Source organism: Phoca vitulina, unplaced genomic scaffold, assembly GCF_004348235.1.
Source record: "Phoca vitulina isolate PV1807 unplaced genomic scaffold, GSC_HSeal_1.0 scaffold1, whole genome shotgun sequence".
Classification (NCBI taxonomy): domain Eukaryota; kingdom Metazoa; phylum Chordata; class Mammalia; order Carnivora; family Phocidae; genus Phoca; species Phoca vitulina.
In genome coordinates, this window is record NW_022589704.1 from 26,036,517 (window position 1) to 26,049,997 (window position 13,481).

The 13,481-nt window shown below is 38.7% G+C and overlaps 1 protein-coding gene across 3 annotated transcripts in view; it reads left to right on the forward strand.

The window, feature by feature from the left end:
- Positions 1–2,268: 2,268 nt before the first annotated feature.
- The window catches only part of LANCL1 (LanC like 1), a 39,373-nt gene continuing 28,160 nt past the window's right edge, over positions 2,269–13,481 (forward strand). For 2 of the 3 annotated variants that reach the window (XM_032403015.1, XM_032403030.1), the window contains exons 1-3: positions 2,269–2,334; positions 2,646–2,742; positions 6,575–6,692. In XM_032403015.1, the coding sequence (XP_032258906.1) occupies positions 2,662–2,742; positions 6,575–6,692 (199 nt within the window). In that variant the 5' untranslated portion in view covers positions 2,269–2,334; positions 2,646–2,661. Of the gene's footprint in view, positions 2,393–2,645; positions 2,743–6,574; positions 6,693–13,481 lie in introns of all 3 variants that reach the window. The other variant, XM_032403023.1, reaches the window with a different exon arrangement.

Genomic DNA, 13,481 nt, shown 5'->3' on the forward strand with positions numbered 1-13,481 from the left:
AGATCCTTCTGAGAACACGTGCCTGGATATACCTGACTGTATTATTTGCGATGTGGAAGTTAGAAACAATGCCCTTCCCTAGGGGAAAGGATAAGTAAAATGCGGTGGAGACATACTATGAAAATATAATACATTATCTAAAACAACCAATGGTACGCGGAGCGACACAGAGAGATATAAATCACAAGTGGTGGGGTATTTGTAGCACTATCCCACTTATTAAAAGTACATACCTACAAAACCCATGATATATTTTCCAAAAGATATACAAACTAAACATATTGTGGTGATTGTCTTCTGGAGGAGAAGAATGGGTGGGAACTGGGAATTAAGAGAAAAATTAAAATAGAATAGGGTCTTGCATGCACTGATAATGTTATACTAAAAACCAAGGTGTATAATTAGCTCATTTCTGCACCTGCAATTTAAACACAGACACACATACAACAAAACTTCCCTCCCCAAGTTCCTCCTGAATTTCTTTCAGTGCATTATTCTAGCAAGGCAAATCTTCAATGAGGACACTGGAATTAATTAGACAGTTGCTTAATCTTATTAAACATTTTTGGCTACACTATCTCAGTGTTCACAAGCCATGGGCAATTTGTTGTCCCACCCCTCACAGGGATATCGGGTATTTGGCAATGTCTGCAAACATTTTTGGTTGTCACCACTTGGGGAGTGGGTGCTACTTGCTCCTGGGTGGGCAGGGGCCAGGGATGCTGCTAAACATACTGCAATGAAGGGGACAGGGTCCCACAACAAAGAAGCATCCCTTTCCAAATATCAACAGGGCTGAGATTGAGAACCCCTACACTATCTCACTACATTTTCTATTTAGTTCTTTGGTTTTGGGGAGGCTGCCCTTCAAGCTGACCAAGATGCTCCTTTCCTCCTTCCCATCTTACTCGTCCATTACTCTCCTTCCATCTTCCCCTTCCCATTCTTCTTTTATTTCTGCTCAAGCACAGTCTACTGTCTTAGGCTGCCACTCTCCCTCTAGTAATCATTAATCTACTTAAATACCACACTGATTTTAATTGCTCATAAAGACTGTGAACGAGATAAACTGATAGTAAGCCATTAATAATTAAAGACAATTAATTGATAAAATGCCTCTCGCCCCTTTTCCTCTTCTTTCTCATGAGTTGCTCTACCACACACCCATCTATTAAAATAAGAAAGGTACCAATCTGAGAGTCACTGAGGGCCTCTACTAAATCTTCATGAATTGGGTGAAGGAGCTAACTAATATCTTAGAAGACACCAGTTAAAACAACAAACTGGGCAGGAGGGGATCAGAAGTAGGCTTTGAGATGGCAGCCACAAAGGGACAATTTTGGGCCAAGGTGGGGGTGAAGTAGGGATTGAGCTTCACCAACTGGATGTTTGATGCTCAACTCCTTCACTGAAACAAGAGGAAGGGAAAGAGCAGAGAGAGTGACTATGACTTTTTAACTGAATTCCGGAATCCTCTGAGCAACAGAATGGGACTAATGTGTCCCAGGTGGGATTTAAGTGTAAATGAAAGGATTGATTTTCAGATAATGGAGACTGTTAAACATTGAATTTCAATGTTGTGGATATCCTGCTCTGTTGGTCTTATTTTTTTTAAAGGACTTAAGTATACTGTATTACAGTCCCATTTAGACTAATGAGCAGATCAAAATTCTTAAGAGCTGTGATTTGTGATTTTGTGCATTTTCCTTGAAGTTTCAATTGCCATTTGATAGTTTGTCCCTTGGGCATTCACATCTCTTCTTTAGTGCCTTGGAGGTTAAATTATCATAAGTTATCTCCAAAGGACCCATTATCCATTTCTTCGATATACCCTGTTTTTTGTTCTTGATGCTGCTAATGATGGCAGTGGTGTTTTGTTTATTTTCTTTCTTTTTGTTTTTTTAAGAAACAAAAGAAAAAGTCTGGAAGGTCTCTGTAGAGACATTATCCTCCCCATTTTATTCAGTCTGAGCAGTAGAAATATGAATATGTTCAGTCCTCAAAGCAGTCTTTTTTCTTCTCCAGATAAATTCCTAATTCTTATGACTCATCTGGACTTGAAGTATTTTTTTTAAAAATAAAAAAGTTAAAAGAGAAGAAAGGCAGGAAATATCTGGCACATTTGCACGTTACTCCAAGCTCCGTCCCCACTCCAGCTACCCAGGAATGAAACCACCAGGCGTGATGCTTTAGAAATAACCCTCCTGTCTCTTTAACAAACTGTAAATGAGAAGAGGGCGGGCCTCCAGAGTGTCGAAGGTTCTGATTGGTCCTTCCGGCTGGCAGGAAGTGGGCAGTGAAAGCATCGCAGCTGTTGGTGTCCGAGGCTGCAGGGTGAGAGGCCGAGGCCTGGCCGGGCTTCAGGACACTGAACCCGCCGCAGCTTCAAATCGTAGGAGTGGGGACGAAGGGTGCAAAACGGGGTCCCTTCATCGCGGTGGGCGCTGGGCCCTGGCGGCCTTTTCGCGGAGGTGCAGCGGCCTAGCAGCCGTGCGGCCGTGGGCCCTGGGTCCGCTCAGACCACCGAGACTGCGCAGTGGCCCAGGAGCTGGAAGGAAGGTGTTGCGCGGGCTCTGGCCGCTGCCCTCGCAACAGGGCCGAGGCCCCTGTCTCAACCTAGTTTCTTTTTTTCCCCTCTTCTGCAGGCTCGCTTCCGGCGTCATGGCTCAAAGGGCCTTCCCGAATCCTTATGCCGATTTTAACAAATCCCTGGCCGAAGGCTACTTTGATTCTGCCGGGAGGGTGAGTTTGGGATACCTCTGCCTGCATCCCTACGTCCAGCCCTAGTGTTGAGAAAGGAGCTCAGTTTTCGCCTGAAGGAAAGGGATGAGCATCTCCCTTTAAAAATATACGTAATTTCAAGATAAATATATAAAATACGTGTCAAAATAAACAATGAGTTCTACTTCTGTAAGAAGTCATTGTTATTAATATTCATAATTGAAATAGCCTCAGTCATTAATAATTTAAATTATAAAAATTGGCGAATATGTCGTTTTTATATGTGATTTGGCATTTTTTTTTAATCAATTTTGCTTTGCTTTTTAAAGAGGGGAGGAGGGGCGCCTGGGTGGCTCGGTTGTTGAGCATCTGCCTTAGGCTCAGGTCAGGATTGATTTTCAGATCAATCCTGACCTGAGCCTAAGGCAGATCAGCCCCGCATCGGGCTCCCTGCTCCGCGGGAAGCCTGCTTCTCCCTCTCCCACTCGCCCCTGCTTGTGTTCTCTCTCTGGCTGTCTCTCTGTCAAATAAATAAAATAAAATCTTAAAAAAAAAAAAATTAAAGGGAGGGGAGGAGTCCTGGTGGTATGTCACATGTGCCGTGTTATTGCTTTATATTTGCATGCAAACAGGGGCAGGGTCAACGATGAGAGTAAACGGGGATGTGTGGTAAAGACATCTTTAAACAAAGTGCTGAGAAAAATTAGGGACATAGGCCTGAAATTCTTCCTACTTTTGCCACTCTTTGCAGGACATCCCCACAGCTGGGGGCGGGGGGGCGGCGGGGTGATAGTAACTTAATGTTACTTATAAGCCACAGAGCAAAAGAGAAGCTGGATTTAAGGTACCCCACAGGCCTGTTTGAGTGAACATAATTTTCTCATGCCTCTTTGAACGTAATTAAGAGGAAATACAGTTCTTTTTAAGAATGCCTAGCTGAGAAATTATGAGTGTGTTAGGTTGGAAGAGTGATCTCTTTAAAGTGCGCACGTATTTTTTTTTTAATTCTACCAGTTTATTTCTTCTAAGCTCACCATACGAAAAGTGCTTCACATGAGATATAATGGCCTTAGAGATTTCGTATCTGCCAAGTTTATTTCTTCCAAGCTCACCATACGAAAAGTGCTTCACATGAGATATAATGGCCTTAGAGATTTCGTATCTGCCAAGTTAACTTTATGTGGCTCTTTCGGTTCTTCCCTGGAAACATTTGTCACGATGGATTAATTTAACATCAGTAATATAAGTAGGAGGAATGAAAGAGCTGGAGAAGAGTTGTAGAATAGAAGGGTACCAAAATATACAGGAATCTAGAGTCAATCTGATTTTTTTTTTAAGATTTTATTTATTTATTTATTTATTTGAGAGAGAGAGAGAGAGAGGGAGGGAGAGAGAATCTGAAGCAGACTCCACACTGAGCGCAGAGCCCGACTCGGGGCTCAATCCACAACCAAGAGATCATGACCGGAGCTGAAACCAAGAGTCAGATGCAACCGACCGAGCCACCCAGGCACCCCTGATTTTTTTTTTTAAGACCAAAATTGAACTACACAAGCAAAGCTTCTTTTAATGATCTTGACGTCAAATGGCTTCCTTTTGGCCATTTGGACCTGTGTTCTGTCTACCTCTGCAGATCCTGATTTTTTTGTCCTGTCTTGTTGGAGGAAGACCTGCTGTTTCATGCAGACTTGGCAGAGAGAACGCTTGAGGATTTATCCTAATGACAGAAGCCTTCAATAAAATATATCTCACTATTCAGGCTGTTTATAAATTAAATGCTTTTATAAATTTAACCATTTTATGAGAGAAAAAAATATATTCACACATTTAAACTCTGACCCCAAAAAAATAATTTATCACCTAACACATGATTTTGGACAGATTCCAGAAAGAAACTAGCATACCAGTTCTAAAATTGTTTAATGTTGAACATCAAGATTCAGACTCTGGAGATCTGTCCTCCTTAATTTGTTAACACAGACATTTCAACAAGGAATTGGTCTGTTTTCTGGCATCTATCAGAAAAAAAGGGCTTTTGGAGACTGCAAATTATTGCTAGAGTTTGAATAATTTTGTGGTCTGCCACAAGCAGTCAATATTCTCTGGCAGGTCACCTTTATTAAATGTAGTTATGTGACAAATAGAAAGTAACTTCCCTTCCTGAGACTGAGGTGTTCTCATTCTTGGTCTCAAAGTAAGGCCAGGCAAGATGATAAATTATCCATGATCTATGAACAGAAGATGACATGTTCTCATATAGATGTACTCCTCTGTCTAGTTGAGATTTATAGACCTTTTATATTAATATTGAAGTATATTTTACCTTATTAAATGTATTTTCAAGACTTGTTGAAATCTTAACCTCTTGGCAGAAATCGTTAAATAATGGGAGCATGTCCGTCAAACAATGTGGTTTCTTCTTCAGAGTGTGAAATAAGGGATCATGGTACTTCAGAAAAATTATCCAGATATGGTTGATAGTCTGATTTGCCTTCTCAGGGATGCTCTTCAGAAGTAAAATTTAATATATTTTATAATAATTCTGATACTGCCTTCTTTCTTGTTCCAGTGTTAATATGCCCTTTTTAAAAAATGAGATTATGATGTTAACAGGTAGTAGTTAGGTTTGTTTTTATAATCCTTACATGGTGAAGTGAAATGTTTGTGTCCATGTAGTATTCCCCAACATTGTTTTGAAATTTTACTGCTCTGTAAAATCCAAGTCTGGGAATCACAGCAGGTTTCTAAATTGTGGAGGGATACAGTAAAGTGACCTTTTAAGACACTTGATGATTCAGTGTATACAGAACTTGCAAAATATTTTTCAGTTGCCTTTAGGATGAATAACAGTGCTTTTGTGGACCTCACAGTTTGCCCAGCATCTGTGGGCCTTCGTATGGATATCACTACCCCACAGCCCCAGCTTTCGTGTGCTTTTTAATCCATACCCAAATTATTACTTGTTATAGACCCTTGGACTGCTAAAAATTATAAAAATATCAACAGTTACATCCCTGAATGTGAGAGACCTTAGGCACACAATCTCATTTGATCCTCAAAGTATCTTTTGAAATTGGTGGGGCAGGTATTACTATCCTGACTTTATAAAGGTAATTGAAGCATAAAGAAGTTATGAGTAGAGCGCGATCACTCAGCTAATGGTGGATAAAGATGTAGCCAGCCTCATTCATTGGGCAGTATTTATGAAGCCCCTCCTCTGCTAGGCACTGTGCTGGGCATGGGTTTTGTGATGCTAGGTCTGATGTTCTCGCCACTCTGCCTGAGCCTCCTGATGTCCATGAATTTATTTTGACTTTCATATGCTACTTTTACAGTTTTTAAAAATTGTCTATCCATTTTTTACAAATGGATTTTTATAAATGTTTATCTTCATTTTTTAAATAACAAAAGCAATGAGAGTGTTTCCTTAGGGAATTAACATTGCTGCTGCTTGAATAGCTGGAAAACAGCAAACATCTTCTGACTTGTGCTTAATTTATTAAGATGACTTTTATTATAATAAGAAATATTGGCTTAAATAACAGATGCTCCCTATTAATTGGAAATTACTGCATGCCAGTTTTTCATCAGCAGTCTACTTTAGTATTTAATTATAAATTTGATGTAAGACATTTAGTTACAAAATATTTCCTGCCTTGAGTAGGAAAATGTCATAGCACTTTTTAAGTTTTATTAATTTGTGGTTATTAAGAATAAAATAATTTTCCAGTTCTCCCAGGCAGTAGAAGTGGCCTAAGTGGAAATGAAGTACCCTCCTATGTTGATAGCCTGTAGTCCAGGAAGTTGAGTGGTCCATAATTTTTGATACTTGTTTTCCCTTTAATATCTACAGCTGACTCCTGAGTTCTCACAACGCTTGAACAATAAGATTCGAGAGCTGCTTCAGCAAATGGAGAGGGGCCTAAAGTCGGCAGACCCCCGGGATAGCACTGTTTACACTGGCTGGGCAGGTAGGAAGTGCTGACTGTGAGCTGGCATAAGCAATGTAGAGGAGGGCCAGAGCATCACCTTGTGAGAATGTGTGACTGACTGGGACACCCTCACATGCTTCCTGTGTCTGTGAATGAGTAATTGTTTCCAGGAGAATGTGGTGCTCTCAGCCTCGCCTTGGGATTTGGGTCTCTAACAGTGCTCTAAATGTAGGGCAAGGGAAGTATATTCATGGAATTCATACCTGCCACAAATTTGGATGGCTGCTTGTGGAAAGAAAAATTGATGTTTAGCATTACCTAGTTAATTTGAAGATGGAACGTCAGTGGGAAGAGTTGGGAGGAGTCCCAGAATACAGTGTGTGAAACAGAAGTACGGAGAATTAATCCACAGAAAATAAAACATGCCCAGATGTGTCATTTTTTTAAAAAAGTTACCACATAACAAGGATCCATACGTGAACACAGAGTAAACCAGAGATTCCATGAACTAATCATCTTAAATAGTCACTGCTGGTTGGTTTGCATTCACTGTTTTGCTAGTCATTGAGAGGTTGGAGAAGTTTGGGAAGAAATAGTACCTAGATGTCAAAGAAGTGAGAGAGAGACAGAGGAAAGAAGGAACGTTGAAGAACTTCAGTTAGTTTACTAATGAAGAGAGACAGAAAGATAGCTTTATAATCTCAAAGACGCACAGTTTAGAGACTCAGTGTTTTCCAGTTACTCTGAAAAGGAGACAAAGTGGAACAACCTTTCAGCTCGAGGAATTTAAATTTCGTTTTAAGGCAGTGGTGCTTGTCATGAGCATGCAGGTTCCTGAGCCTCACAGTGGAGATAATCAGTGTCATAGGTCTTGAGCGGGGCCCAGGAATATGCATTTTGCAAGCCTCAGTGGTCCTGATGTAGATAGTCTTCTATGGACTGCACTTTGAGAGCTTTTCTCTGGCAGGAATTTACTAAAAGCAAACCTTGTGGTAATGGCAAGTGATTCTCTCTGTCCTTATGAAGACAGGAAGGCAGATAAAAATCAGAATAAAATTATAGTCTCAGGGATGTTTAAAGTCAGTATTTTATAAAATAAGAGGAATGGACTAGTTAATGTTGGGCCCTCCCTCTTAGCTTAGTTTTATGATTTGGGGTGATTTTAGAAACTTAACACAAGATGTGTTAAAGATGAGAATAAATGTGAAAGTATTTTGCTTCAAGAAGGAAGTTACAACAACAGTTAACATTTAAGTGAACATTACTGTTCTCTATTTAAAATTGTGAGAATTTGAACAAAATAGGACAGGTACAATGCATGGTTATTTTTAGCTTTCCTCTTGATTTCCACATTGTTTAAAGCCCAGACTTGTAGATCTTTTCCTAATAGGAGTTTTTATTATTTTGTTATTCCTGGCAAAAAAAAAAGATACTGAGACAGATGGCTAGATTTAATTCCCTAACTGTCTATAAAAAGAATGAATTAAACCTCTATCCTATTCACTCATTCAGGTGAGCTTATATTATTACATATTATAAGGTACCTTGCTTTAGGGGGAGAAGAAGTGGAGATTGACTTCAGTTTTGAATTAATAGTTGGACAATGTTAGGGAAAACCATCAGTCAGGCCCTCTACTGCCAGGACTATTTGAGAAACTGAAGGTTAAATAGAAATGGAAATGGAAATGGAAAAGAAATTTGACTCCAAAGCAAAATGCAAGTGTGTTTAAATTTTTTGGCAATATGAGTTAACAGTGTCCTCTCCTCTGAATGCCAGTATCCTTCAATTTTTTATCTTTAAGTATTTATGATACTTATTGCTGGCTCCTGAAAGCAGCTTATATGGCAAGTGTCTTAGCCAAATTGGCATACTAAGCAGTTTAGATTGTTTCATGATGTAGCATAACATCTGCCAGATAAATTTGCTAATGGCTTTTGAGGCAGGAGTCCTGATGTCTCTTAATTGAGCTCTGTTAAAAAGCCATTATTCCCACATAAAATGGACTGTCTCCTCCAATGTTTTCATAAGTAAAATGCTTTTCTTCCCCTGCCAGTGTTTAGACAGTCTAAATAGCATGAAACTAAAGTTTCATAAGAAACTAAAGCTAATTTGACACATAAAATCATGTCAATATCTTTTCTTCCCATTATTGTATCTTACCAAGTATGGTGTCTTTATTATTGCAATTTTATTGCCAGAAAATGCATTCATAAACATTTTAACACAATAAAAATACTTGCTGTTGTGTGTCAAAGCAGTGTTTACATAATTATGTGTAGATTTGTATGTTACTGTGTGTGTTCCCCATATTATCTTCCAAAGAGTGATACCTTTTAGAAAATAAGGATTCCATTTCTTTAACTTTGTTCACCAAATTTAGTGTCATATTTTTATAAATATCTTGTTGCTAACTTGTCCAAAATTATATTATTTTGGGAAACACTAATTTATTGTAGAAAACCTTTAAAACTTGATCACTTTCTTCAACATTGGTATTTATTGAGCATTTGTTGTCAGTCTACAATGAAAGCTTTTGCAAGTTATCATTACGTACTTTGTATAAGAAACCTTCATGATTATTACTAATTAGAACTTTAAATTACCATCCTATTTTGTTAAGTTTCATTCCCCAATAGAAGTATGATCTGATAGTTAATTGTCAGATAGAATTAGGATTTAGAGTAGGGTTAGGTTCTGCTGCATGTACCCAAAAGAATCAAAATTGCAGTGACTTAAATAAGATTATTTTTCTCTTATGTAAAAGAAGGCCACTGTAGTCCAGGGTTGATACAGTGACCTCAGGATGTCAATAGGAGCCCAGTTCCTTTCTTTCTGTTCCATCATCCCTCAGCCACTGGCTTCTACCTCTTGGCCAGATAGCTGCTGAAGATTCATGCATTTCATCAGCTTTTCAGGCTGCAGAAAGGAAAAAGAGGCAAAAAAGAATGCATTCCTCCCCTTTTAAAAGACTTCCTGGAAGCCCCACTCAACATTTCAATTCTACTTACGTCTCATTGACTGGAACACAGTTACATGGTCACACCTGTCAGCAAGGAAGGATAGTAAATGTAGTCTGTTAGCTGGTTATGTGAACTTGGGGATAAGACCTAGAAATGTCTGCTGTAAGTCGTATATAGCAGAGAATAAAGCAAAATTTATTCATTTTAATTTTGTTTTCATTTTAATAAGTAATAGTCTTTTCATAAAGCCTGCCATAGAAAGTATTGTAGGAATGCCAAATCATAAATAATTTTTCTAGAGCTAAGGGTAACTTACTTCAAGAAAGGGAGTGCAACTGGTTCTAAACTTAATACTGTGAAATGTTAGCATTTTCTCAGCTTGACTGAACACTTCTCTGCCTCCTTTCCACTTCCCCTCAGACTCTTCTTTGCTTGTCACAGGATTATGAAGTTCTTAATTTGTTCGTACCATGCATTAATCCATAGTAAACCCCATAGTCATATGATTGTGTTTCTGCTTCATGACTATAAAAAAAAGCTACAGAGGTAGGCTGCCCAGTTTCATAATACCTCATTCATGTTATGACTGGATTAGCCTCAGTTGCTCACTTGATCTTGGAAATGAAAGGAGTTTTAGTGAAGAGATGAAGTACCCATGTGTTTTTAATATTACATATGTACTTAAAACTGAAAAATTGGACTCCCATCATTTTTCCCATTTTCTGGTCTTTTTAGGAAAAATTGAAACTAATAGTGACAAGAAATGTACTAGAATTTCTGTACCTGTTATATGTACCTTAGAAAGCACTGTGTGCGTAATGCTTTATTGGTAAGGGGATGTGTACAGGTTTAAATAAAAATTTAGAAGAAGCAAATCACTGCTTTAGAAAATACAGTCACTTTACAAACTGTTTTACAACTGAAATCATCTTGGTTTTTATTGTAAAATGGAAGCAGAGGATATAACACAGTGATAAGAACAGTTAACATAGGCTTTTAATCGGATTCAGACATCATTTTCACTAAAGCCTACATAGTCACTCCTGTGGGTTGTCAGTGCAGTTTTACAATCAATATTCCTGACTTTTAGCTTTTTTTATTCACAACAGAGAGGTAAAATGCCTTGACCCTAGGAAAGAAAGGAGGGGAGAATTTTTCAAACCTTACAGCTGTCTCGTATTGGGCAATGAGGCAGTTATGGTAATAAATCGCTCTGGGGTCTCATGCTTATCCAGGGATGAAGTATTGTGAATAATCAATTTTGCAGACAGTAATTGAGAATTAACAAATTATTACTGATATTCAGAAACAAGAATTCAGTAACTTAATAATAAAATATATTGAGTCCATTTTGGTTCCCAAGGGAATGAGGATCATCAATATGCAGTTTCATGATCATTTTACTGTTAAAGGACAGGCGTAAAGATTAAAAGTGATTGCTATTAATAAAATGTTGCTAGTATCGACATTTGAATGACAGGAGCCAGAGTGTGTGCGCACTTTATCTCGGTGACTAATGTTGTATGCCAGACATCATTCTAAGTGCTTTGCATTAATTAACTAACCTAAATCTCAGAACCACCCTATGGCATGGATACTATTTGCATCCCCGTTTCACAGATGAGAAAACTGAGGCAAAACAAGGCTGAGTACCTATTGAAGGTTACAGAGCCAGTAGTGAGAAAGTTAGGATTCAGCACTGCACTGAAGTTAGCACTTCAACACTGCAAGTCTAGCGTTAGAAGCCTGGTCTTTCCCCTGTGAGAGTGTTTGTCCTCGTGTGTGTGTATTTACTCTCTCCACTTCTACATCTGGGTTTGCTCCATACATTTGGTAACTGAAGGTCTGCGCATAACTGTAAGATGGAGTGATTTGAGCAGTGATAATGTGATGATACTCATGCTGTACATTTTAGAAGTGGCTAATGACTAGTCAGTTTTAAGTGTTTGAGTACATTTTAGAAGTGGCTAATGACTAGTCAGTTTTAAGTGTTTGAGAAAAAAATTAGAATAGATGAAACATGAAAGGAATTTGGAAAGAAAGAGGGAAACACGAGTTAGACAGGCAAGAGTAATTACTGTTTAAAAGTCTACAGGAAGAAGTTATTTGGGATTGGACGTAAAGTAAACCCTGGAAAGATTTATGGGCATTTGCAGCCGGAAAAATGAAATCTCCAGCATTTTGCTACAGAATTTGCTTCCATGCTTCCTAATCCTGAATTAATATATTCAGCATGGTTTCAGGATAGAAAATTAACTGGGCCAAAACAGAAGCTTTTTCTCATAATTGCTTGTATTTGAAAAGGCTTGTTGAGGAACTTCGTGTACGAAGTATCACCCATAGTCTGAAAACAATCAGTAGCTCTTACAGCTGTTAATAAGCGATATTTGAAATGAACAGGCCCAGTTGTTTTCACTGACATCCTCTTTTATAAAATTTAGTACATTGAAGTGTAATGCATCATGATATTGCTGTATCACATATGCCAGCAATAAGCACTGAATTGTTCCTTCTCAGCCATAATCCTTTCCTGGTAGATCTACCAAGAGTTCTTTATAGAATGCACTCCCAGCTTGGGAAGCAAGGCAAACATTTTGGTTCTTTAGATGTTCCATCAAGAACTGGTCTTTATACCTGTGCACATAGCAGCAGACAGTGCAGAAAAAGAACAGGCATGGAAGCCCCTTAAGATCAAACACGATGGCCAGCTACGGAGTGGTCCTAAGTGGTATTCGGGAATCTGTTGGGACTCACCAGAGAGCCTCACAGCCCCTGCCTTTCGGCTGCTCTGAGTTTTGTTCCAGGTGCTGTAAGTTCCAGGAAGGAGGAGATTTTAAAGTGCCTTATAAAATAGAAATTACAAAACACTGGTGAGGAATTGTTATTATAAAGAATTAAATGAGCAAATGAAGTATTCTCGTGTTAGAAATAAGCGTTTAGGAGAAAAGATTGCTTCCCTTGCTGATAACATAGTAGAAAAGGTAAGTAAACACAAGCGATAGCTGATCTCACTAGTGTCTTTAAGAGAGAATGAGGGAAAGTTCCAGCCCTCATTTAATTTCATTTTTTCCCCCTCTTAACTATGATGATTCCTAAGGGAAGTGATGATCAGCTCACACTCAAGGAAAAAATATTAGTATTTTTAAATACTAATACTTTTTTTTAAAAAAAAGTATTAGATAACATTTTAAATAAGAGGATATGCAGCATAATCCCTGGAGTAATATTAACTTGCGCTCTAAATGCAAGTCATTAAAGTGTTTCAAGATGCTGTTCCTCTGATCTGCCAAATGTATAGCCTTTGAGCTACAGCCTTAGCATGTGGGGCTTAGTTTCTGCTGATACCAGACTTAGTTGAAAGGAATCACTCTGGCCAGGTATCTTTTCTTTGCAATTTGATCTTTTTATTACGTAGCTCTTCAATCAGAGCCAGCATTTCATTGTCTAATTTGAGCCCCAGCCAGGTGTCCTTCACCTTCCTGAGAAGCACCTATGGCTCCCAGCCAGAGCTGTCAGGGCAAGTGGAAGGAATAAAGGGCGTGGATCTCCACTGGGCTAATTAGAGCCCCTCACAGTGACCACTAGGTAGAGACCTGCCAGAGTGCTTTCTTTCAGACTGCACTTTCTCTGAAGTTGATGTCATTGTACTGTAGATATCTTACATGGCTTAGATATAGGCTTGAAACAGCTGTAGGGTTTAAATGCTACCAGTGTGCTGGGGTGAAACACTGAGAGCAGGAAGAAAATGTTGATAGATCAGAAGAAATGGCAGGAGGGAAAGAAAGAAGACATATCTAAGCAATTTGCCTTTTACAAACAACACCAAGGAGGCTGGGGCTGTGTTTTGTCATTTTTATTCCAGTAACT